Source organism: Macaca mulatta, chromosome 3 (assembly GCF_049350105.2).
Source record: "Macaca mulatta isolate MMU2019108-1 chromosome 3, T2T-MMU8v2.0, whole genome shotgun sequence".
NCBI lineage: Eukaryota > Metazoa > Chordata > Mammalia > Primates > Cercopithecidae > Macaca > Macaca mulatta.
Window position 1 is genome coordinate 177,326,246 of NC_133408.1, and position 25,783 is coordinate 177,352,028.

At 38.1% G+C, this 25,783-nt stretch overlaps 1 protein-coding gene across 1 annotated transcript in view; it reads right to left on the bottom strand.

Moving 5' to 3' along the window:
- Positions 1 to 25,783, bottom strand: part of DGKI (diacylglycerol kinase iota) — a 453,887-nt gene that overhangs the window by 111,909 nt on the left and 316,195 nt on the right. Inside the window, exon 21 of the mRNA XM_015134986.3 lies at positions 14,336 to 14,436. Coding sequence (XP_014990472.3) covers positions 14,336 to 14,436 — 101 coding nt within the window. The remainder of the gene's footprint in view (positions 1 to 14,335; positions 14,437 to 25,783) is intronic.

Genomic DNA, 25,783 nt, shown 5'->3' on the forward strand with positions numbered 1-25,783 from the left:
TTAGCATTCAAAAGGAAACATAATATCCCAAGAACTTTATACCTTGCCATGCCATGCCTGGGACCTGTCAGCAGTTTCACAACTCCTAGTCCTTATGATTAAAAGTAATTGTAGAGTTTGGATTCCCTAGCTTGAGTTAACCCAGATCCTGTCCATAGTCCATTAAAAATGCCATCCACAAGATAAAAGCAAATTATGTAGTTTTCCTTGGATTCTATTCAAGGGTAAGATTTCTGAGTGCTTTCTAGAAACTAACAGGTTCTCTACAAATTTGGGTTTCCAAGTACAGATGCAATTTTGCTTTTCATCATGATAGTATACTACCTAAGTGGGCAACATAAGGAACATGCAACTCACTTAAAAAAAATCCTCTTAAATGCTTATGGCATTCATAATCTTGAATAGCAACTCATGGTTTCTATTTTCGTTAATCTGGTAAATATATATTGTATATAGAAAGAATTATGCCAGAATATTTTTCACGTATATAAGTCATTCACTTAATCATTTTAGCAAACGAGTTTTAAGGATTTTGTGGTGCCAGGGACAACTCTAGTGCCAGGAGTTCTTCAGAATGCTGAGTAAGACATGGTACCTGCCCTCAAGGAGTCTACCGAATTAGAGGAGGAGGGGAATACATGAAAACATCCTACTGATAATATCTTTGTGACAGGAATCAGATAGACATGTACTCCATGTGTTTAGAATCCAGAAGAGCTACACATTCCCCAAGACCAGACACTGTTCCACGAGGAGTTGTGAAGAAAATAAGGGGGTTTGACAAAAGGGACAAGAGTTTTTCAGACAAAAGGAAATTATCTCAGACCACCCTTAGGCTCTAAGGAACCACAGCATGAAAAGAAGAAAAGGAAATATTCAGGAATTAGGAAGGCAGGTAGGTACAGAGTAGAGCAGGGTGAGGCTAAGACTGGAGGTTTAATTTTTATACTAAAAAGTTGAGCTTTTATTCTCAAAAGGATGGGTAGATACCAACAGGTTTTCAACAGAAGGTGAAGGTTCCAGATATATACTGACCAAAACAGCCTTCATGTTTCCCTCAGCATGATGGAACTTTAGACAGGTTTCTTCTTGACTATATGGGCCTGAACACTTGTTTCTTAGAGTATTTACTCTAGCAAACTTTCCATTGTAAATCCTTTCTCTGCCCCTTTGCGATGTATGTAAATCTGCTCCCAGACTCATGCCAAATTTTACAACTCAGGAATCTTTCTCCAGGAGCTAGAAGTCATTTTTTGAAATGTAAACATCATGAAAGACAGAGTCCCTCTCTCTCAGGCTCTGTGGGTGGGTAAGAGCCTAACTAGTTATTGGTAATAAGAGACAATTAGCAAACACAGATGACTAGCTACAGAAAAATCAAGAGAAAGGGAAAAGAAAAAGAAACTGTTCTGAGTTTGCTATGGACAGATACTTTGCTGATGAGATCATCCTGATATAGAACAATTATCAGTACCTATGTCATTACTGATAGCATTCACACTACTCAGGAAGTCAAAAGAATGGTGGAAATAAGGAACTAAAAGTAAAACTCAAGGAGGAGAGGCAGGGGACAAGAAAAAAGAAACAAATTCCTATGGGAGGATGTAAAGACAAGTGGAATCTTTCCTTTTATTTTGTTAGTTTCAAATATGCCAAGGTTATCAAAAAACTACAATTCTTACTTGATGGCTGATAATAATTAGATACAATGGGTTGGCAATTGACCCACCTCCCCACAACATCTTCCAGTACTTTTCCACTCACTCACCCCAGTGCCTAAAAAAACCCCACCTTTTTCTTAGACAAAATGTTAGAAAAATCACTGGGAGTAATATGGAAGACAAATTGATGAAAAATAAGATGAGTGACTGGAGGATGAGTGAGGAAGCTAATGTAGTCAATGAGCTGAGCAATGGTGAGGCCTGGAATAGAGGAGTGGCAGAAAGACAAGAAGGGAAGGGCATATGAGAGAGATACGAAAGCCAAGGAAGCAACTCCTCTGTGGCCAATTGGATGGGAAGGGGGAAAAGGAGCAAGAGTGACAGTGAAGTCGTTTTGCATAGCTGTGGGGGTTACAACCTTCTGATACACTTACCTAACACCATGGACTTGTGGCCTGCTGAGCTGGAGAGAGTGAAAAAGAGCAAAGAAGGCAGCAGAGAGAGACTGTGAAAATAATGTAAAATTAAGTTAAAACTGTGATGATGGAGGACAAAGACCACTTATCAATGCCTCAAAGGCAGTTTGATAACACCTAACATATAAGAAAATGGTTTCTGAGTTAGGATGTGTTATAGACAGAATTGGGGAAAGAAAATTCTGAAGGATGGAGAACAAAGAACAGAAGAAAGAGAAGTAAAGTGAACACTAACCTCCCCAGATGCCCATCGAAGCCCAGCCCACAACTCCTCAGGTGTTAGTAACAGATCCTCTATTTTTCTCTCTTTCCAAATCATCAGCATTCGGGACATGATAAATAGAAAGGCAGAAGTGAGAAAGAAAATCCCAGGGGGGAAAGAAAAAAAAAGGCGATGTTAAAGCCTGGTCTTCTGAACAAAGACAAAAGTTGTCAGGTGGAGCACAAGATCCAATCGTGGATGCTATTCGTAATGGCCTTACTTTTTCCTGCTTCTGATGACTGCGGTTCATGCATTGACTGTGGTTATCCAGGAGCAAGTATAGGCAGAAGGCCCAAATACCTCTCTTCTAATACATAGTAGGAACCAAAGGTCCAGACCAAACAGTGCTATGAAATGTCATGCTCATCCAGCTGAATATGTAAGTTTAATGACAATGATGTAAACGCCTACTTTTGATGAAGATAATTCCATTTCAAAGAAGGTTTCTAATGTTGCCTGCAATAAAGTGCTAGTACAACATAATGATGTATATAATTTCTTGGCACTTATTCCTGGTGTTAAATGTGACATAAGCTTTTAACTGTGAGGTCTTAGTATGCCCTTGACAATGGAAATGAATATTTGTAAAATTCTCAGATACAGAAAGAACCACTACTGATATTTACTACTAGTGCTTAAGTACTTGGGAGGGAGATAACAAAGACTTGACTGTGACATTGGAATCTTGGCTACATGGCCAGGATCCCTAAATATATTCAAAAATCAAGATGAAATATTACATGTCTGAAAGGAAAGATTCATAATCGAACCTAAAACTTCAATACTTGAAATGATGATTAAATACACTGGTCCAAATCTCTTTACAATTTCTACATGATGCTGTCTGTTACACTGTAGGGTGAAGGGCAAGGTCACCATCAACTAGATTCTGGGGACACATTCAGTCACGCAGCCTGGAATTTCTGAGTTGATGAGATACATGTGGAGAATTAATGACAGAAAGATTTTCTAAAATCAGCTGAAGGGGCCCCAAGCCTCTTTCGGGAAATCTAAATGAGTAAACAAATTATACATGGACAACTTCTATGAGATGTGAAATAGGGCGGTCTCAAACAAAGACATCCCTAGCAGCTGACAGCCTGGGGACATCTCTAATTCTGCTTATAGGTGACTCCAGGAGACTGGCAGTGGACCAGTGATTCAGGAAACCCACTCAGCACTAAGAAAGACTGTTTTCCACCAGTGTGAACTAGGAAAAGCCTGTCGTTTTTATCCACGTAACCAGTGCATAAAATCGTGGTTCTGAGTCAATCTGCAAAGATGTTATTTTCAGATTAGCTTACACTTCTGTCCTTGATTCTGTTTAATTCAATCAATGGATTGCTCTTACTAGCAACGGCTACATTTTAACAGTGAAGGGAGAGATGAATATATAAGAAACACACATCCCATTGAGAATCAAACTCTGAAGTTTTCTCTGCTGACTATAGCGTCAGACTAGAAGTGACAGCCAGAAATTGAGATGGCTTTATATTCAGGTTTCCACTTTTAATTACTCAAATTCCAAATGGAGAATGTTTGACTTGGCAATAATTCATCAGCAAGAACTTTTAAGGAAAGGTCCGCATTCACCTTTTAGGTTTCCATTTTACTTTGCTAATTCAGATGCTTCTGAATAATCAACTTGTATTCCAATTCCCTGAATTTGGGATAGCAGGGAAATCAGGTCAAAAGATATAATAAGAGAAAAACTTGAGGACTAGTGCTCATTTAAGCTGAATTTCCAGTACTTAGAACAGTCTTTGATACATAGTAAGTGTTTAATAGATCATTGTTAAATGAAGAGTTGAATGAATGAACTCAAGGATTTTGGTCTGTGGGTGGCTCCTTCCTGGCCTTAGTTCAAAAATCAGGTGCTGAGTTAATACATAGCAAGACTCTGTTTTCAGAACTGAAGCACTGCATTCATGTTAGGATTGAGGCGCTCATTTTCCCAGAAGCCGAAAGTTTGCTGATAGCACACAGCTGAGTCCTTCTCCAGACAGGAAGATACCTCACTGAAGGTTTATCCCCTTCCAGGGCAGAGCCTGATCTGTATCTAATAACCCTTGCCTCAATTTAGAAAACTCAGAATGGCTGTCTCAGGTCCAAGGGTCCCTGCGGGAGTCCTCTGTTGTGACTACAGCAAAGCCTAACTTCTCCCTCTTCCTGGTCCCGCTTTTCTTGCCCTGCACAACTGTGGTTCCCTCTTGGGAAATCCCCAATAAAATCCTTGCACACAAAACTCAGTCTCAGAGTCTGTTTCCCCAGAAATCCACCTGATGACAAGAACTATGACCGCAAATTCTTTTAAATTTGTCTTTATAAAGAAGTAGGCTGTATACTAGAAAGTGTCCTGGATTAAGAGAGAAAATATATAATTTCTTATTAAAATCCCGTCGCAGCAATGTAACCCTGTGTGAGGCAATCTTAAGTGCCCTTGTGATGATGCATGTGGCCAGTGTATACAACAGCCCTCTGTAAACCATGAAGCCTTATGAAATTATTGGGTGTTATTATTTATTATTAAACAGGATAGTTGTGACTCTGCAATGGCCAACACTGCATGACTCAAACCGTAGCAAGATAAATGAAAGTAATAATTTTATACAAAGATCTTGGAAGAAAAGTCTTCAAAGGGAAGTCTAACTACCATCTGAGCTTACATTCCAGAGTAGTCAACCTGCTAAGATAGCAACCGAATGGACTAGGCTGGTCAAGAAATAGTAAGAATTGACCATAATTTTGAGTATGTGTTACACAAAACAAACCAATGAAAAGGGAAAATATTCTTTTGGGCAGAGACTTAACGATCTACCTGCAATTGATTGCTGTCATTGCCAAAGGCTAAGTTTTAACAGTGAAGGAATGATCAAATATCATCATCAACACTTTAGGCCCATTTCCTTGTATGAAATCTAACATTATTAACTTCTGATACAGCACAGCACCAGAGCATGTTTTATTTTCTTATAAATAAAGAAAGCCTTTAGGTCATAAACAGAATTAGATGGCAAAGAAGTTTATATTAATAATAAGATCATATTTCCACCCAATATTCCCCTGGTATCAGAGTCCTTTAAAATTAGAAAGACACAGAGTAGGCTCACCTATAAACCAAGACAGCCAGAAACTGGCAAGTCGGTGATGAATTCAATGATCCACTTCCAAAGTAAAGTTCAGCAATCCTGCCCAACCCTCTCACTGTCTCTCTCCTCAAGTTATTTCAAACCTTCCTCTTTTTTTCCAGAACACTGATACTATCCATTTCCAACTTTCAACTAGTAAGTTTGCTTCTTCTTTTACTGAGAAAATAAAAGCAATCAGAATAGAACTTCTGTTTCTCCCTAGCACCAAGTACACCAAGCTATCTGTATCTGTACTCACGGCTCTGCCTTCTCTTGCTGTACTTGGGAGAACCTGCCCCACACTCCTGCCCACAACCTTCCAGTGCTCACCAGGTTCCATCTTCCCACCTACTCAAAGGCACTGCTGCAGTTGGCCCTCTTCTGAATCAAGTTCTCTGTCTAGTGAATCGGTCCCACCAGCATACACACTTGCTGTACTATCTTACAAATGAAAAAAAAAATCCTCCTTTGATTCTACTATATTCTTTTCCAGTCATCATCCCATTTCTTTCCTTTGTTTTATAGTTAAATACCTTAAAAGAGCAATCTGTGGTGAATTATAGTCATATGGCATTTAACGAAAGGGATGTGTTTTAAGGAACGTGTCGTTAGGTGATTTCTGTGTTGTGTGAACATTATAGAGGGTACTTACGCAAACCTAGATGGAATCACCTACCACACATGTAGGCTATATCGTATAGCCTGTAGTTCCTAGGCTACAAACCTGTACAGCATGTTACTGTACTGAATACTGCAGGCAATTGTAACACAGTGACATTTGGGCATCTAAAATACCTAAACATAGAAAAGGTGCAGTAAAACTACAGTATTAAAATCTTATGGGACCACTGTTGTATACACAGTCCATCATTGATCAAGATATCATTATGCAGCACACATCTGACCTGCATTTGAGCCTATTTGCACACGAATCCTCTCTGTGCACCTTCACCTTTTTCACTCCACAATCTCGTGAGGTTACCACTAACTACCCTCTACCCCAATCCAACTACCAATTCTTAGTGTGCGTCTTACTCAACCTCTCTGAAACGCTGACAGCTAGACAGCTTTTATGAGATATTTTTCTTCTCTCGCATTCCAACAAACAAGCTCTCCTGCTGTTTTTGTAGCTAACAATAGGCTCCTCCTTGGTCTTGCTCCTTCTTGGTCTCCTTTGCTGAATCCTCTGCATCTTCCCTACCTCTATTTACCAAGTTGCTGAGGTCAAAACCTCAGAGGCAACTGAATTTTGCACTCTTATGCAATACAGCTAATCCATCATCTCATCCTACCAGCATTACCTCCAAAATGTAGCCAGAATCCAACTGATTCTCTCCAACTCTACTACTTTAACTGCCTCACTCCTACTGCCTGTCACCTGGAGTATCATATTAGCCTGGTACCAGCTATCCTATTTCCATTATTGCAACCTGAAAATTTTCTACCTAGTAGCCAAATTTATCTAGAATAAATTCAGGCATGATACACTCCTCAAGTAGTTCCAACATCTTCTCATCACACTCTGAATAAAATCCAAAGCCTTCTCCATGGCCTATAAGCCCCCTCCATGTGCTGACCCTTTAAAATAACTTCCTGACTATCTCCATTCAACTAAGCAGGTTCCAGTCACATGGGCATCCCTTCTATTCATTAAATAGACTAAGGATGCTTGGCCTTGGAACCTGCCATTTCCTCTGCCCGGGGATACTCTTCTAGAAATCCACATATACATGCACTCTTTTTGTTCTGGTCTCTGTTTAAATGTCACTTCTTCAGAAAGTCTCTTGTTGATCACCTTATCAAAAACAGGATGCCCTGTCACTGTTCTGCTTTACTTTCCTTTACAGCACTTGCCGCCATATTGTATTATTTATTCATTTGTCTGTCTCTCCACTGGAACATAAGTTCCAGGACAAGCACTTTTCCGTATTCTGAAATAGTACTAGAAATAAGGTACGCAGTCAATTAATATTTGTTGAATTTATGAATGGATGATTTATTTGACGTTGGAGGGAGATCTAAAAACAGAAACTTGCCCAACAAACCCGAGTGTGATAAACTAAGTCAAAGTCAGTTTAAATGTAAGAAGACATTTGAAATGGAATCGTGAAAGACTGAAATACAAATTTTTACTTATGTTATTAAAGATATTTATATGAAAAATAAGAAGTACTACTTGGCGGAAACAGAAAACACAGTGATAAATAAGTATTCAAAATGCCAGCCCCGTAGACAGTTTTTCTGTGCCTCAATTGCTTTATATGTGAAATGGGAATAACAATACTATCTATCTATCACACTGAGATGTCGGGTAAATTAAATTACACAATATATGTAGAAAAGACATTTCCTTGCTCACGGCAATAGTACAATGTGTGTTAACATTATTATTTTTTTAATAAAATGATAAATATACAGACAAGAGATGGGAAAAGACAGTAAAAGAAACTAAGCACAAAACTCTGGGTAAACATCAAATCGTGAAAATAGGAATAAACATAAACACACTTGCAAAAAGGAAGGACAATGCCCTTCAGAGGACAAACTGACATCATTTACCTCCTCAGACAGATTTCAAATTGGAAAGCCTACCTCTACCAAATGGAGGCCTAATCTCTACTGAACAGCCCTGTTGTCAACTTGTTAAACGAGGGGGAAAGATTCCATTTTAGATGAAGCTATTGATAGGAAAAAAAAAAATCAGTGTTTTTAGTAAACTCTTGAAGCACAATGTACTTACATGGTTTCTAATACTCATTATGAATGATGTTCGAGCTTTAAAAACTCTACTAAGGAAATATGCTGGTGAAAAAATTTTTAATCCTATGTAATTTCTACAAAACTAAACATTTTTTATATTATGGTCTGTTCTTAAGAAACAACGAGTTTAACTACTGCATTTAGCAGATAAGGAAACAGAAGCCTGAGGAAGACGAATGCATTGCCCAGGTCACACACCTAATTAGTGGTTAGACTGACTTTTCTCATTCTTGCTTATATATTTTATCTTTCTTTCATTATTTAAATGATGTTTGCTAGAAAAAATAGGTATGGAATGTTTCCACAGCCCGATCACAGTTATTATCACATTTTTTTTAAAAAAGAGAAAACTCCAGAAAATCAGGAACGAATTTTTTTTTTTCTTCCAACTACTGTTCACAGTAAGGACTCAATAAATGTGCATTGAATAAATTACATTGTAAAGTTGGATTTTCTAGTCTCATCTTTCAATGACTAACATCTAGTGTGGTATCTGATATACAACTGATACAAATATATAATTATTGAAAGTATAAATGCAAGAATGGTTGAATGGCTCTACCATTTTGGCATAGTTAACAAACTCAGTTGAGCTCAAATATGCAAACTGGAAACAATTTTTAAAATCTAGTGATCCACCTCCTCTGCTCATTTTGAAAGTGGGTTAGACTTAGTGACTTACTCCTAAAGAACGGAGTAGGGAAGGGGAAAAAAATTGTAACTCTATGGTGAAGGAACTTGGCAAATATCACCTTTACCAAATGATCAGGTTAACATCACCAGGGATGTCATGTGGATATTGGATAAGTCTAGACATGATGGGACAAAAAGCCTACTTCACTTCTACAGTATTCTTTCCAAAAACCCATCAATCCAGTCTAATTATGAGGAAAACAACAGACAAAGCCAGATTGGAAGATATTCTACAGAAGGTAGTATTCCCCCAAGACCATCAAGGTGAAAGAAGGAAAGAAAGAGAGAGAGAGCAAGCTGAGAAATTGTTACAGATCAGAAGAGACTAGGGAGCTATGACAACTCAATGCAATATGGTATCCTGGATTTGATCCTGGGATAGAAATCCCAAAAGTTTAGTTAACAGTAATGTAGCAGTATCGGTTTCCTTGACAAATGCACCACGGTAATGTAAAGTGTTTAACAAGGAGAAAAACTGGGGGAGGAATGTACAGGAATGCCCTGTATTACCTTTATAACTTATTCATAAATCTAAAATTATTCCAAAATAAAAATTTGTTTCAAAAAATTCAGTGGTGGATAACAGATGGCACACTTCAGAGAATGTATTAGGACTTGCAGAAGGAAATCTGCAGGTAAACTTTCAGATCATCCTATATGGGCATTCAGTATTTACATGCTTCATAGATTTAAGTATCGTGTCATTACAGCAGATGTTTATACGAGTAGACACAATAAAAGTAAATTGAATGATTTAGTTACACTTTCTCCCCATAATCTTTCTGTGATATTTACTAGTATTTTCAATTCTATTTTTGAAAGTAAGAAAGTGGGTTGGGGGAGCTGGTGTGTGCAGTTTGAAGGGAGCTGCCTCAAGCCAGGAAGAGCTCAGCATAGAGGAAGTCAGCCTCTATGACCTCCGTTGAGTCTGGCTTTATGGACCTGCAGACTGATGCGCACTGTGACAGCAGGGCCTCTCCAACAACAACCTCCACAGGCATCACAGCTACCATTTTTGGAGAGCACGGTAATGTGCCAGACTTCACACCATGGGTTCCATATACAGCATTACATTTAACCCTCAGCACTGAATGGGGTTATAATTATCTTTTCATTTTACAGATGAGAGATCTGATCATCAGAGAAATTAAATGACTTTGTCAAGGTTGCAACTGAGATTCAAACACCAAAATTTCTGACTTTTCTACTAAATCACCAAACAAGGAAATTCCATTAGGGCAAATGCTTAACTAAATACCTAGTTAGGGTACAATCCTAGTATCATTAATGTTAACCAATTTATTGATATATTATGCATTATATGTTATAAACATCCAGATAATACTGAATTATACTGAGATCATGTATGTGAAAGCATTGTCAAACACTATATTTGATATACAAAATGTTAATTCCCTATCCTTACAAACTACATCTGTTTTCAATTGGCTCCAAGCTCTTCTTTACTGCTTGTGTTTTAGACCCTAGATCTGTGTAAATTATCATGGCAATTTAAAAGTGCAGAATAAACTGGTGCCCAGAGTGAAGTTTAACCAGTCTGCATGGGAATAGAGTTAAATTTGGGGGAATATCAAGTTATCTCAGATTTTTTAAAAATGTATCATATGTCAATGATTCTATTCTGGTGTTAGAAATATAACAGATTTTTAAAAACAGGTTATCCTTTGCCTAGATTATATTATTATAAGCTTTATTAAGGACACACTTGCCACTTGTATACTTCTTTTTCTTTTTCTTTTTTTTTTTTTTTTGAGACGGAGTCTCGGTCTGTCACCTAGGCTGGAGTGCAGTGGCACGATCTCAGCTCACTGCAAGCTCTGCCCCCCGGGTTCACGCCATTCTCCTGCCTCTGAGAGTAGCTGGGACTACAGGCGCCCGCCACCACGCCCAACTAATTTTTTGTATTTTCAGTAGAGACAGGGTTTCACCGTGTTAGCCAGGATGGTCTCAATCTTCTGACATTGCGATCCGCCCGCCTCAGCCTCCCAAAGTGCTGGGATTACAGGTGCGAGCCACTGCACCCGGCCCCACTTTGTATACTTCTGTTTATGAGAGTGATTTTCTGATATCATTATTACAGATTTGTTTTAATTTTTTTAATATGGCCACTTTCTCTTTATGCTCTACTTCTTAAGTTGAATAGACTGTCCCCTCTTGCAAACCACAACTATTATCTGAGGGTTGGTAAATTCTCTGCAGTGAGGAAGACTTTCAGTGTCTTACATAAGTCTGAAATTTATCAGCAAGAGCTGAGGGAAAGATTGACAAGGACTAAATTTTTCCAGGATATTATTTTAGAAGGATTGACCCCCAGTGAGATGGGGCTAAATGGAAGAGGAATGGGAAATATCTGAAAGAGTATAGTCATCTTTCTCTGTGCTAAAATAAGCAAAGCAATTTAAAGGGCTGCCATCCAATATTATCAGGGAGCCCTGCATTACGGACAGAAGATGGGCTTTGTTACATGACAAACATGCGAGCTTATTATCTAATGTGAACAATGAGCAAGATTCTGCTAAACATGATGGAGAAGAACCACATTTTGCCTGAAAATATCACTTGGTACACCACCAAGAAACGGAACTAACTTCAAACGCAGTGCCACACTACTGCTCTAGCTCAGACTTTGATGACAATAAATGAATGACCTAAGAGGACTCACTCTCTTTGTTCTGGGATGCAGGTCTGAGTACATTCCTAGAGTCCCTTTTATCTAGATGTGTTGTGCAAATTTCACTTAATGCTTCTGAAATAACATTTATTTTGGCATGCACCTCATAGATGGACTTAAACTTGTTTTTCTCTTTATACTCAGTTTGAGCCCTGTCAGCCTTCCCATGAATCTGTATTCTGTTTCAAGCTGGAACCAGGCTAAAGAGCAAAGGTGAGTAGGAGTGAATCCAGAACCTCAAAGGATAAACTTTCCTGAAAAACCACAGGTTAGAAGCACCATCACCACATATTAAAAGTAGAATCACTGCCGGGCGCTGTGGCTCATGCCTGTAATCCCAGCACTTTAGGAGCCCAAGAAGGGCAGATCACGAGGTCAGGAGATTGAGACCATCCTGACTAACATGGTGAAACACATCTCTACTAAAAAATACATAAAAATTAGCCAGGCATGGTGGTGGTTGCCTCTAGTCCCAGCAACCTGGGAGGCTGAGGCAGGAGAATGGTGTGAACCCAGGAGGCGGAGCTTACAGTGAGCTGAGATTGCACCACTGCACTCCAGCCTGGGCGACAGAGCAAGACTCCGTCTCAAAAAACAAAACAAAAAAAAAGTACAATGACTGAGTTGGTCACTTTTACTTCTAATCCTTTTATTGATTTCTTCAAATCCAAATCATTGGAATGAGTTTTTAAATCTTCAGAATAACTCCTTTATCCCCGTTTTGAGGTTTCTTTGTTCTTTGGGGTCCCAAAGACACTGTTGAATTTATTTGGCTTACCTTTATGCCATCACTTCCCCCCATTTGACTTAAGAAGTTTCTTCACGTAGAGATTTTATCACATATGCTGAGTAAAGCACTTGCCAGAAAATGTCATCTTCTTGGAAAAACTCAAACCACAATTACCTCCAGCAATGGTGGACAGATAATGCCACAGAAAAGATAAAACAGATAATTGAAAGCTACAGATAAGCTTCAAATCTCATTTCACCTAAAAATTTCAAATGTGTTCCCACTCCAAACTGAATTTCTTCAGAGTTGATGGTAAGTTGCAAAATATTACTTGAGATCTGTTATCTTCTTTTAAGAACTGTTAGCTATTTGTTTGGAAGCTTAAAACAAGAAAGAACATAAAACACTGTTCTTTATGATTAGTAACCTTTAGACGTCAATTTAACTTACATTGTAGCTACACTTCCCATCACAAAAATATATGTCCATCACTTTATGGATCAAATTAGATTATATGCTAGTCTGTCACTTATATGCTCATTTATATTAGAAAATGTAATATGTTGTTTACAGAAGGAAGAAATCTAGAGGTTTGGGGAATTGCTCCTCCTCCAGCTCAGACTTTCCTATCAAAGGAAATGAGTGTAAAGTATGGAAGTGAGAAGGCTGGGGAGAAGCCAAAAGGTATTGATGTCTAAGGAAAACAATGTAAAGGGTTAAGGAAGCTGAAGCAGCTGAGAGAATTAAGAAAGAAAATTCACAGCAAATTCTCTAGTGGATTCAGTGATTAGGCTACCAGGGATATGGCTCCTCACCTCATGCCAACTTCAGATTGTAGAACCCCTGTACCCAACCCTGGGATTATTCTTGGACCTCAGAATTTCCATCCACTAAAGCTTACTTTAGATCAGTCTCAGAAACCAGAGCTCAGAAAAGACCATCCCAGGAAGGCTTTCCTACTATTAGTCCTGCCAGTTTTAACTATTTTCATCTTTTACACAGGTAGCGAGGTCTATACCTAGAGACCATTTGGGGACTGGGTTCATAAGTCTCTGGTTCTACATAAAAGTCATTTATTTATATCAGCATCATTAGCTATTCCCTTGGACACCAGTTTGCCTTATCTTCTTTGACTTTATTGCAGTTGACTATTGGCCCCCACACTTAGGAAGGAGCCAAGAACCCTAATATCTAACACTCTCATGGTCTTAACTTCTTCTGGCTTATTTTAACCAATTACCTCATAAATTATTATATAGACAGAGATTTAAAGCAGTGATCAGAATGTACCAGAAAGTAAAAAGTGTCCAAAACATATACCGATTGACTAGTGAGATGAACTAACAATTAGCTATGTATTCAAAGCAGCATACAGAAAATACATACAATGAGAAGCAATTCATATGTTGACTCAAGTGTAGGTTTCAAAAATAATGGCACCTCATCATCAATGAATCACTTTATCATCACAACGTTCCTGTGGGCCCTTCTCTGACTTTATATAATAGCATAATATCTAGAAGTGCTGAATGTGCCTCTTTGCCACACCTATGTGACGAATGAGGGCAGTGTTTGCTAACGCAGGCTCCAAGAAGAGATTTGTGTTGTCTCAAGAGTTTTCTGGATGGTGCTATACCATTGATATCACCAACTTTTTGCTTTCCTCATTTTAGGCAAATCTGAGACTAAAGTGGTGAATAAGCCAAGAGTTCCTGACTTGGCATCCACAGCAGAATTTTATTCAGCTGCTTTCCTCTTCCAGTTCCTTTTTCTGTAGCCCATACATTATCACTTGGAGCTCACATGTTACAACGTTTCGCTTCACTTCTCTAACCATGATTTTCAGGCACAAGGATAAATGAATCTACCCATCAAACCAAGGAGGATCAAGAAGCTGAAGAGAGGCTGATCACAAGAAATCAATCCAACTTACAAGCTTCCCGGAGTTTCTCCTTGTCATAGTGGAATCCTTCATAGTCTTGCAAACTGATTTTGTTCACCCGGATCCTCAGACGATCTGGGACAGACTGGGGACTGCAAAACAAGAACCGAGTGATCAGATACAAATGAGAGAGTGGAATTGGTAGCCATGCACCTGAAGAACTAAGGACAATCTTATCTCTTCATGTTTAGAAGTAAGAGTTCACATTCAAACTGGAAAGGTGGGTTCCTTATCAGAATTGAACAGTGATCTGGAGAACACTTCTCCAGAAACCAAAAGTTGCTGGAATTTAGGTAAGAATATGGAAATATGCAGAAAGAGCCTTTGGAGACCACTTTTATATCGTATTTTCTGTTGAGGTTTTAAAACATTTAATAAGATCATGTGCTTGTTACATAATAAATTAGATTCAGTGAACTGAAATAGTGGGAGGTGGACTGGAGCTTTAAGAACCACAGACAGATATGCACATCACAGTAAGACATGGTCAGGGGCAGCCTGACCCTCAGAGAGATGGAAAAACTATCTTTAAAAAGCAGACTAAGAGTCCAGAAGCCACAGGGCTGAGACTGAAGTAGCTCCACACAGCTCAATAGCCTCTGACAGCACCTCTCAGTCAAAGCGTAATACAATAAACACTGCTTGTGATGGTGGCTCTGAGCATTCCAAAATGAAGAAAAATGTTTAAATATATATAGTGTTCTTTCTTTAGGAAGATAATGAAATGTGTAACTCATTTTGAAAGAATTCAATGAATACTGACTCCAGACACATATTAAGCAATAAAATGGTGCAGTACCAAACTTTCTGAACATCTATTCACTCCCTAAATGTCTATAACTCGACTCCTTGATTTTCTTAAGCAATATTTTGAAAGTGGTCTAATCTTGGGCATTAGTTGAGTGAAATAATCTGGTTTCCATCACCACCACAATGGATCAATACATTTCTTCAATATATTAATATAACACAACACCTACTTGTCTTTGAATACTACCTTATACTGGGATTTCATTGGTTGAGAGAATTTTCTCAGACAGAGGCTTCTCTTTTTTTATATATTAAATGGTGATAAAAGTCACCACTGACTAAAGTCATTGACTAAAGTAGAAAGAATGGCATTATTCTTTAATTTTTCCTGTAAAGGAGGAAAAGGAAGGAAAGAAGGAAACAGAGAAATAAAAAAGAGAGAGAAAGAGGGAGGGAGAGAGGAAGGGAGAGAATGAGGGAGGGAAGGAAGGAAAACAGGAAAGTTAAGAATAGATGAAAGGAGGGAGTACTGTGTCTACAATATTAGGACACCCCTCTCTACTTCACTTCAAACACACACACACAGAAACACAGACACACACTCATTTAATTTCAGTAAAACTCTGGAAGAGGGAGTAAAAAAATCTCATTCTCTTGTCTAAAGCCTCATTTTAGTGCAAAGTATAGTAACTCCCTCCATATGGAATCCTACTTTACTCACCCAAAATAACACATACATAGCAAACTATAGATACATATGTGCACACTCACACACGGTACATTCTCTCTCTCACACACACACACACACACAGTGAGACAGAGATTTAAACTGTGGCTATTTAAAAGTGTAGATATACGTGCACAAATTCTAAAGAGAGATGGTAGACAGGTAAAAATGTCTGAGGTTCACTGGCTTAAAAAAGTCAGTATAAAACTACAGAGATGGATATTTCTGGGGGAAATTTGAAAACACAGATTCAACAGCTATATTGATCCATCACTCAAAGTGTGTTTGTTGAGTATTTACTTTATATTACCATCGTGCTGGACATCAAAAAGGTATTGATGAATAAAGCCGAAGCATTTAAGTTGTGATGGGAGATATAGCTTGACAGTATATTTGTAAATACAGACCTTCAGTTAGCAGAACAGACCTTGAATATAATGAAAACTCACAACATCTTACAGGTAGGGAAAGTGAGGTTCAGAAAGATCAAGTGATTTTAAGGACACATAGCTGCTAAGCAGCAGTGCTAAATGCAAAGCCTTGGACCCTTCACTCACCAGTTTCATGTTCTTTCTCTGCTCCTCTGAGGAGTTCAGACTCTCTTGTCAATGAATAAATACCAAGAATCCCATGGATTTGACAGCAAAGCTATAAAGTCTGGATTAGCGGAGTCTGATGATCTCTGTATGCTGCTCAGATTTCTTTCTTTACCAATAAACAATCATCAGGCGGGGTGGTTAAGTAAACCAGAGAACACTGGGCAGAGAGTACAAATGAATGTGTAGGTCTTTATTCATTTAGAGGGAAGTACGGCTACAACATGCTGTGAAGTGAGAAAAAGTCATGAATAATTATATATGGCATAAGCTCCTTCATATCAATTGTGGACTTTAGGAGTTTGTATATGCAAGAGAAGTGCATGGAGACATGTCCAACGAGCTGTTGCAAGTTGCTATCTCTGTGTGGTGAAGCCTGGGCATTATTTTATATCAAGTATAATTTTTAAGGAACTAATATCATTTTAAAGGCATGTCCATATGTAAACAAACAATAATGCAGGACAAGAATAAAAATAACGCCTATAGCAAAGAGTGTTAGGAATTAGATGCAAGTAGAGAGGAAAAAATTTATGCAATTAACACCACACAGTGTTCACATTAGATTTTTATCACCAAAAGTGTCTAATAATCCCTTTATTTCCAAGTTCACTCAACTGATCTGCAAAGATTGTAACTAGAAAATATTTTCCTGCACATATAGCAGATAAGAGGGAAGCTGGAACCATAGAATGTAGTGGCCTATCAGACCCCAAAAGGAGAAGTTGAGTGGGGACAGATGTTGAATGAACTCTATCTAAGCAATTTTTTGAGATAACAGTAAATCTAATGGCAGTGGGCTTCAGTCTTCTCTACTGAGCTGGAGGTATCAGGACTAAGACCTCACTTGAGCAGTACTTGCAAATGGGAAACGAGATTTGGAGAATGACTGCTAACCAGTTCCTGGACCCTGCTTCCTAGAGCTCCCCGATTTGGGGCTTACCAGTGTGTATCACCTTTCTCAAAACCCATAAAGTGGCTGCTCTCTGTCCACATGCATCTACCTCCCAGGTTTTCATCTATGCCCTCTGATTCCAACCCATGCACTGTTGTCTCCTGAACCTCTGGCCGCCCACTACTCTATCCTAATTTCCAGGGGGCACACCATGGCATAAAACAGACACTATTATTTGAATCAAACATTATAGATCCTAAATGAATTCACATATGTTCTCAGTTCATCTCCAGAATGATCAGCTAAGCAAGACAGAAGAAAACAGAGACTCTCTAACCACCGCTTAACACTTTCTCCCATCTACCTTCCTACACATTCGCTCCCTTGCTCTCAGCTCCCATCCTTCCCCAACAACTTGCAACACTTCCCACTTTCCCACTAGCAGCAGCTTACTTAAACCCAGTCTTCTGGGCAGGGTATCTGTTTTCTTTTTTAATCTCCTATTAAAAGATGTCCCAGTTGAGACTCATCAGCAAATTTTAGGGCCTTAGACCCTAGGGTCAATAATGGAAAACTTTGAATCATTTGCAACCGTGGTGTAAACAGCAGGTATGGGAGGCAACACAGCAAACTGGTGAGGAGCTCAGGCTCCAAGTCAGATTGCCTAGATTTCAAGTAAAATTCTCCCAGTTCCTAGTTAATCAGGAAACTCTGAGCTTCAGTTTCCTCCTATGTAAAGGGGAGATGATAACAGTATCCACCTCATAGGCATATAAAGAGAATTAAATGAGCTGATACATGTGATATGCTTAGAAAAATGCCTGGCACATTGTCAGTGCTCAATAGATTTTAGCTATTATCATCATAATAATTACTCTGAAAATTGTTCTCCTAGATAAGGTTCTACCTAATAATCAACAGCATTTGCTGCTTCTGCCAGATACTGGAAGATGTTTAGAGCACATAAAGGAACCTCCCTAAACATATCTGACAAGGTGCTGGGCTTCCTCTGGGGGGAGATTGTCTAGCTTGGCTGGGGGCATGACATTTTACACTTCTGGGTCCTCTCCCACCTAGTATTTTTAAAGGCCAACTACAAACATGAAAACAGACAGCTAGAACATGGGGGAGTGGAGGGAAGTGCATAGAGATTAAATGAAAGCCAAGTCATTCACTTTCGTACCTTTATGTCAAAATATATTAGTGTCCCATTAATGGCTGACTGAAGGCAGAGGATGACAAAGCTGTTCTTTGGAGTCTGTGGAATAGCACTGCCATTAGTTTGCTAAAATTAAATTTTGTCTGGGAAGTTAGTAGAGCACAGAAGAGACAAACAACCTGGGTAAAAATAAATTTGCCTTCCTGCCAACATCTGCCACAAGCTACTGCCATACTGATTAGGCTCTGGATCAGGGGTTCTAAACCTGGCTTCCATGGAACATCTCAAACTCCCTAGAAGAGATTCAGCAGTCTGTGAATTCCCTTTCATATTGGGATAATGGCCTAAACCTGTCGCCTTCTCACTAAGGCAACAGGTTGAGGTCACTACCCCAATTCTCTGCAACACTGTGATTGAGATCCTTATGCAGAGTGGAAGTTCATGACTCTGGACTTAATTCCCAAATGTCTCCCATGAGCACTTTCTCAAGAACCATAATAAGAGTACTTGTTGAATCACTTGGGTGGGTTTCCAATAACCTCCATGCCACAGCTTCCCTTATCCATGTTATACACACCTTTTACCCTGAGATTTTGGAAGGGAGGTGGACTGACTTTCCATCAACACAACTCCCTGAACACTCACTGCTATTCAGTTTACACCTAAATTGTGCTATTCTCTGCTCTCCTGTAGATGTTGCCATAGCTTCTTTCTCAACTGTTCCCATGGAGAATTTCAATCCATCAGAGTCATATTCCTCCCTAGTGCCCTCAAATGTCTTCCTCCTTTTGATCAATTTCTTTAGTACACACTATTCCTCTCAGACTGATAAGAGATGCCTCTCATTCAATCTCTGACCCAGGCCTAATCTCTTTATGGATAAAGTGGATGGGCTGAGTGTTTTGGTTCGCCAGGGTCACTTTCAAACCACGAACTCCATTAACTCATTCTGTCACTGGAAACATGAAGTATATAGGAGTGATATCCTTTAATATTAAGACATGATAGCAAGTGGATGAAGCAAGATGTATGGTCAAAAAACTCAGTTCCAATCTAAATGGTCAGAACGCTAAAGTTACCTTCCTTAAACCATTTTGTGATCTGAAAATGGGACTGATAATAGGAATGTAGTGAGCACTAAATGAGACATATATAAGGCAGTTAGCACCTTCCTGGCAAATAATAAGTGGTCAAAAACAACAATAGTTTTTGTTACTATTATTATCACCCTAGCACTTCTGCAATTTCCGCAAGCCTTATATTTTTTATTCAGTCCTAGATAATAACATCATAGCTGAAGCCGGAGTTGCAGCTCTAATTAGCACTTAGTAGACAGCAAACCTTAGCAGAATGAGCATCTGTCAACATCAGTAGGGATACAAGATTCAGTGGAATGTAGCTATCCACAGTCTTTTGGATAATAATGCAAGTAGGGATGGTGAATGTTTGCAAGATTTTTTTACTTTTTAAAGATAATATGAAATAAATATTAACTCATGTTGAGACAAGATTCTTAAAGTTACATAATCATTCTATATTTTGTACCTTATAAATATCCTGTTTTCATTAACATGTCTTAGATAGTTCATTGTAAGGCTTGCCCCTTGTAACACTCACTATGTAGAAACATTGATTTTTATAAATAATTGTAATTTCACCAGGCATTTGCTACTCATATAGAGTTGCTTTTCTTTCATGAGACAGAAAAGCATAACTCTGTCTGCCTTTCACCCTTTAGCCCCAATTTAATAGTAATAATGAATTGCCTTAACTTCTTTCAAGCAATTCTACCTGATCATAATCTAGATATAATGAAGTATGTTTCTAACTAATCTAATAGAATTCATTTGAACTGGCTCTTGTTTTATAAATAGTTTTATTAAAATATGAATTTATAGTATGAATTCACAGCGTGAAAGGCTATGAATTCACACTATGAATCTCTTCCTCCTCTTGGCATCTCCAGCACCTAGAACAATGCCTAGTCCACATTGCTTACAATAAATGTTTTTGAACAAATGAGCAAATGAATGCAAGGAAATCAAATTCCTCTGCCACCAGATATGGTTCTGATGCTATAGCACAGCTTGGCATTGGAGCATTTCTTAGCTGCTTTCTAGCAGTTTCTCCCTTTGTGAAAAAGGCATGACTCTGATTTGGTGGTCCATTTCTGTCCTTTGATCTCTGGATCAGGAAATAAATTCATGTTGAATTATGCACCCACTTTTTATCTCTAGTAGAATCTACACAAATAAAAAGACAGAAGAACCTACCAAAGGTAGATGTCCCCATCAAAAAAGTAAGTAAACCATTTCAGAACTACCCGTTCTTCAATTAAATAATGGTGAACCACAAACATCTATCATCACATTCTTCTATCAACTATCAAGTTGGGCCTTATTTTTTTATTTTAAATTTTTCTGGGTACATAGTAGGTGAATATATTTATGAGGTAGATGAGATGTTTTGATACAGGCATGAAATGCATAATAATCACATCATGGAGAATGAGTTATCCATCCCCTCAAGCATTTATCCTTTGTGTTATAAACAATCCAATTACACTTTTTAGTTATTTCAAATCGTACAATTAAGTTATTGACTACAGCCACCCTGTTGTGCTATCAAATAGTAGATCCTATTCATTGTTTCTATTTTTTTTTTTTTTTTTTTTGTACCCATGAAGCATCTCCATCTCCGCCCTCAACTCTTCCCAGCCTCTGGCAACCACCCCTCTATACTCTATGTCCATAAGTTTAATTGTTTTGATTTTTAGATCCCACAAATAGGTAACATGCAACGCTTGTCTTTTTGTGCCTAGCTGATTTCACTTAACATAATGATCTCCAGTTCTATCTGTGTTGTTGCAAATGACAGGATTTCATTCTTTTTATCACCAAATAGTATTCCATTGTGCATCTGTAGTACATTTTCTTTATCCATTCATCTGTTGATGGACACTTAGCTTGCTTGCAAATCTTAGTGATTGCAAACAGTGCTGCAACAAACATGAGTGTGCAGATATCTCTTCAATATACTGACTTTAATATATTGATTTCCTTTCTTTTGGGTATATACCCAGCAGTGGGATTGCTGGAATATATGGTAGCTTTATTTTTGGTTTTTTGAAGAACCTCTAAACTGGTCTCTATAGTGGTTGTACTAACCTACATTCCTACCAACAGTGTAAGAGGGTCCCCTTTTCTCCACGTCCTTGAAGCTGAGCCTTATTTAAATATTATTTTTACTCAGTGGCTTCCTTTGGCAACTTGCTGCTAAAATGCTGAAACATATCCCGGTACATTTTTGAAGTATCACTGACAAGAACCTTTCCAAAAATGTATCCAAGAAGTCCTCTTTACATTGAACAATAAAACTAAATTGAATCAAGGCTTCTGAACAGAGATTTAAAATGAATTTCTGACACCTGCCAAGTTCAGACAGAATCTTAATAATTCAGTTGTCCTCTGCCTGGAGTAGGAAACAATGCCTCAGAAATCTGAAATAAATTGTACAGAAGTTTTTGATTCTTAAACCAAGCATAAACCAAAATCACATTAGCAGCAATCAGTCATGCGCTCCCACTGCCCAACATGTTTTCCTGGAAAAAGTACCTTCAGAGGTTATTAATTCTTTCTTGATGGAAGTTGAGTAAGTTCTCAGTCTCTAAGACCTCCATTTGTGAGGAGGTAATAGGATATGTTACAGCTTACAAATTCTTTGAGGCAGCTATTCTTCCAGTCCTTCTTATAAGATCATGGAAGTATTATAGAGTCAAAAGCAATCTTCAGTCTCATCTAATTCAGTATTTGCTATTCCATCTGATTCTACACAACCCTAAGACTGCATCTTCAAATGGCTATTCTAAGTCTCTGCTTGATCCTCATCCAGCAGTAAGATGCTAATGGAAGTGGCTTAGTCTTTGTTCAGGCTAACTTAAGCATTTGCAAATTCTTCCTACAGTCTAAATCTTCCTCTCCATAGTCTGTGTTTATTAGCCTATCTACCACTATTTTTAGGGAATTGGCTTTTAAGTTACAAAAATAATCAGTCACACAGACTAATGTCAAAAGAGTGCAAATGTTAACCACCAAAGCCAGACGCATATCAAAGAAATATTTGCTGCCTTGATGGTTAAAATATTGCAAACAGACTATGAGCATCAAATGTCAATAAATTTTTATGACATTGGCTGAAACAGAAATTATTTTTTAAATTTTTTGGAGATCTTCAAAGTCACATTGTAATTAAAATTTTAAAGCATCCATGGAAATTTGTAATAAATTTCTATGCTTGGGGGGACTTGAATGATGAGAAATTTCTTAATGGGTAAAACATATGCTATTTTGGTGATAGATACCCTAAAAGGCCTGATTCACCACTATGTAATCTACGCATGCAACAAAATTACACTTGTACTCCACAGACTTACAAAACTTTATAAAATGAAAAAAAAAAATAAAAACTATGCTTTTGAGGATAGATTTTTCATGTGTGATTAGGTCAGAATCATTGGCCAGAATGGGGACCACTCAAAAGAATTTTGCTCAAAGGAAAAACTCACTCCCATAACTAAATTACCACACGGTTATTCTACAGTGTGTTTTCTGTTCAGTGTTGTGTTCATGGTATTTAAAGGGAAGCAAAGTTGGAGACGAAGCAAGCAGTGGCTTCCCTTAGTGGCACTGCAGGGCAGGTTAACAAGCATAGAGTTTCACCATTTTTGTTTTAGAGGAAAATAAACAGACTAACAACCTTGAATGATATTTCAAATTCTTCTGACCACCTGTTTCCTTTTGTGGCAGTGAACTCATCACTGTTGTTACTGGCTTGTTAATCCAATTCTGGAATTTTATGTGGAGCCATGCCTACATACATGTGTTATGACTTCTTCCTCTTGTCGCCCACCCAGGCTGGAGTGCAATGGCACAATCTCGGCTCACTGCAACCTCCGCCTCCTGGGTTCAAGCGATTCTCCTGCCTCAGCCTCCTGAGTAGCTGGGACTACATAAGTGTGCCACTACACCCAGTTAATTTTGTATTTTTAGTAGAGATGGGGTTTCACCATGTTGGTCAGGCTGGTCTCAAACTCCTGACCTCCTTGGGTGATCCACCCACCTCAGCCTCCCAAAGTGCTGGGATTACAGGTGTGAGCCACTGTACCCGGCCACGTTATAACTTTTTATTACCAGAGTCACAGATTTATTTTTTAAGCCACTGAACAATTCATTGCCCCAGAATCTCCAAGTTCCCTCTGCATAAGACTATACAATATTGTTACTTTCTCCTTTTCCTTTACTCATGCATATTAAATTCACCTGACTTTCCTTTTCAGTAGCATTCCCCACTGTAGTTAACTCCCTGCTTCCTGAAGCTCTTTACTTTTGGAATTCAGTTCAAAACTCTCTTCTGGTTTCGCAACTAAGTTTCCAGAAGCTCCTTCTTTCTGCTGCAATTTATCCTCCTCTAAATCTTTCAAATACATATGTTTCTTTGCTTCTTCCACTAAAACCCCTTTAGACCAAGCTACTATCATCTTGCACCTAGACTAATTGGCCCCCTGCATCCAAAAATTTCTTCACACTGCACACTGTTTAAAACATAAATGTAATCATGATACGATGATTTTACTCTCCCCAGTAAATCATGAACTCTTCAAGGACAGGATGCCCAACTATATTCATCTTTAAATCTCCCACAACGTATGTTTATTATGAGGCTTTCAATATGTGTTAAATTACTGATCCTCATATGGACTTCCTAAATTTGCAATAAGAAAAATTCTTTTTCCTGACAACTGACTACATTCTTCATCACACCTAATCATGTGTGATTAGGCCAGAATCATTGGCCACAATGGGGACCACTCAAAAGAATTTGATTCAAAGGAAAAACCCACTCCTATAACTAAAACCAACAAACAAGAAATAATATCACTGATTATGCATTACAGTATTGCTGTACCACCTTCCGGTATCAAGTTGAGCCTCTGGCTTGCCCCTGCTTAATACAAAAGAGAAGAATTTCTACTCATTATCAGATATTATTGCAAATTTAAGTCTCATGAAGATGGCGTCTTCTGCCCTGATATTTGATGAACTGGCAATTAGAGATGACAACCTTAAAAAAAGTCTTTTAAGGTAAGAGTTCTAGACTTTAAGTTCCCACACACACTCTTTTTACATTCTTTCATGCTTAAGGAATGTAAAAGATGGACAAATATCCTAATAAAAGACAAACGAGAAGTAAGTACCACAGGAAATAGAAACAAATGGAAATTAGACATACAGATAACATGCATTCTCATAGGAGAATTCTGCAAATTCCAACTGTTGAGATGAAGAAAAATCAAGAACAGTTGGAATGGGAACAAGTAAAAACTCAAGCTGTCTTCTTTCATCACATCAGGCCAAAATCATTTCCACTTTAAGAAGTAAATCCATGTAATGAAGGTTTCCTGGTTATTAAAAATGATTAAAGATTCTATCACAAAACACTAACATGAGTTACTTTTAATACCATAGCCTGCAATCAGTGGTACCAGATGGAATTCTCACAGCATGGAGAATTCTTTTACTGCCGATTGGAGGGAGGATTATTCATCACTACACTTAGCGGAACAAGGAGCAGTTGGGCTTGAACCAATGAGACATAAGAGGACAATGTTACTCCTAAGCCATCAAAATGGATTTAGATCTCATGTGCTCAGGAAGACAGATATTTTCTGCTTCAGCTTTCAGTTTCTACAAATCAAAGGGATCTCTGAAACTTAATTGTTATTTAAAATGCTAAAAATCTTCCCCGGGATTTGCAATCACAAACTGTTATATTTTCCTGTTCTTATTTGCAACCGATTCACTTTCATTGCTAGAATACGGTGTGGATGAGGTGTTATGATTTGTGTATTTTTAAAATGTCATTTTACAGAAGAAAACACTTGTGGTCTTGCATACCTACCATGAAGAACACCGAAACTAGGCTTCTAACTACTGGTATAGTCGCTAACCTTCTAGTAACTCTAAGCACTTTAATGAATTAAGTGGTGGTATTTGAGTGTCTTATGTGTAACTTTAAAACAGTATTGTAACCAAAATAGACTATGCATAATCTTTAAATATTGAATACATTTCATCTACAAACCAATAGAAAAAAATCAAAGATTCTGAATTTTTATAAATAAAAATATCCAAAAAAAAAGTAGTCAAAATTCATGAAGCAATGAAGCAAAAATAGATATTGCTATCTTAAAATAGGGAAATCATATAACCCAATTATGTATAGAAAGAATGGTATGTATGAGCTACAGGACACG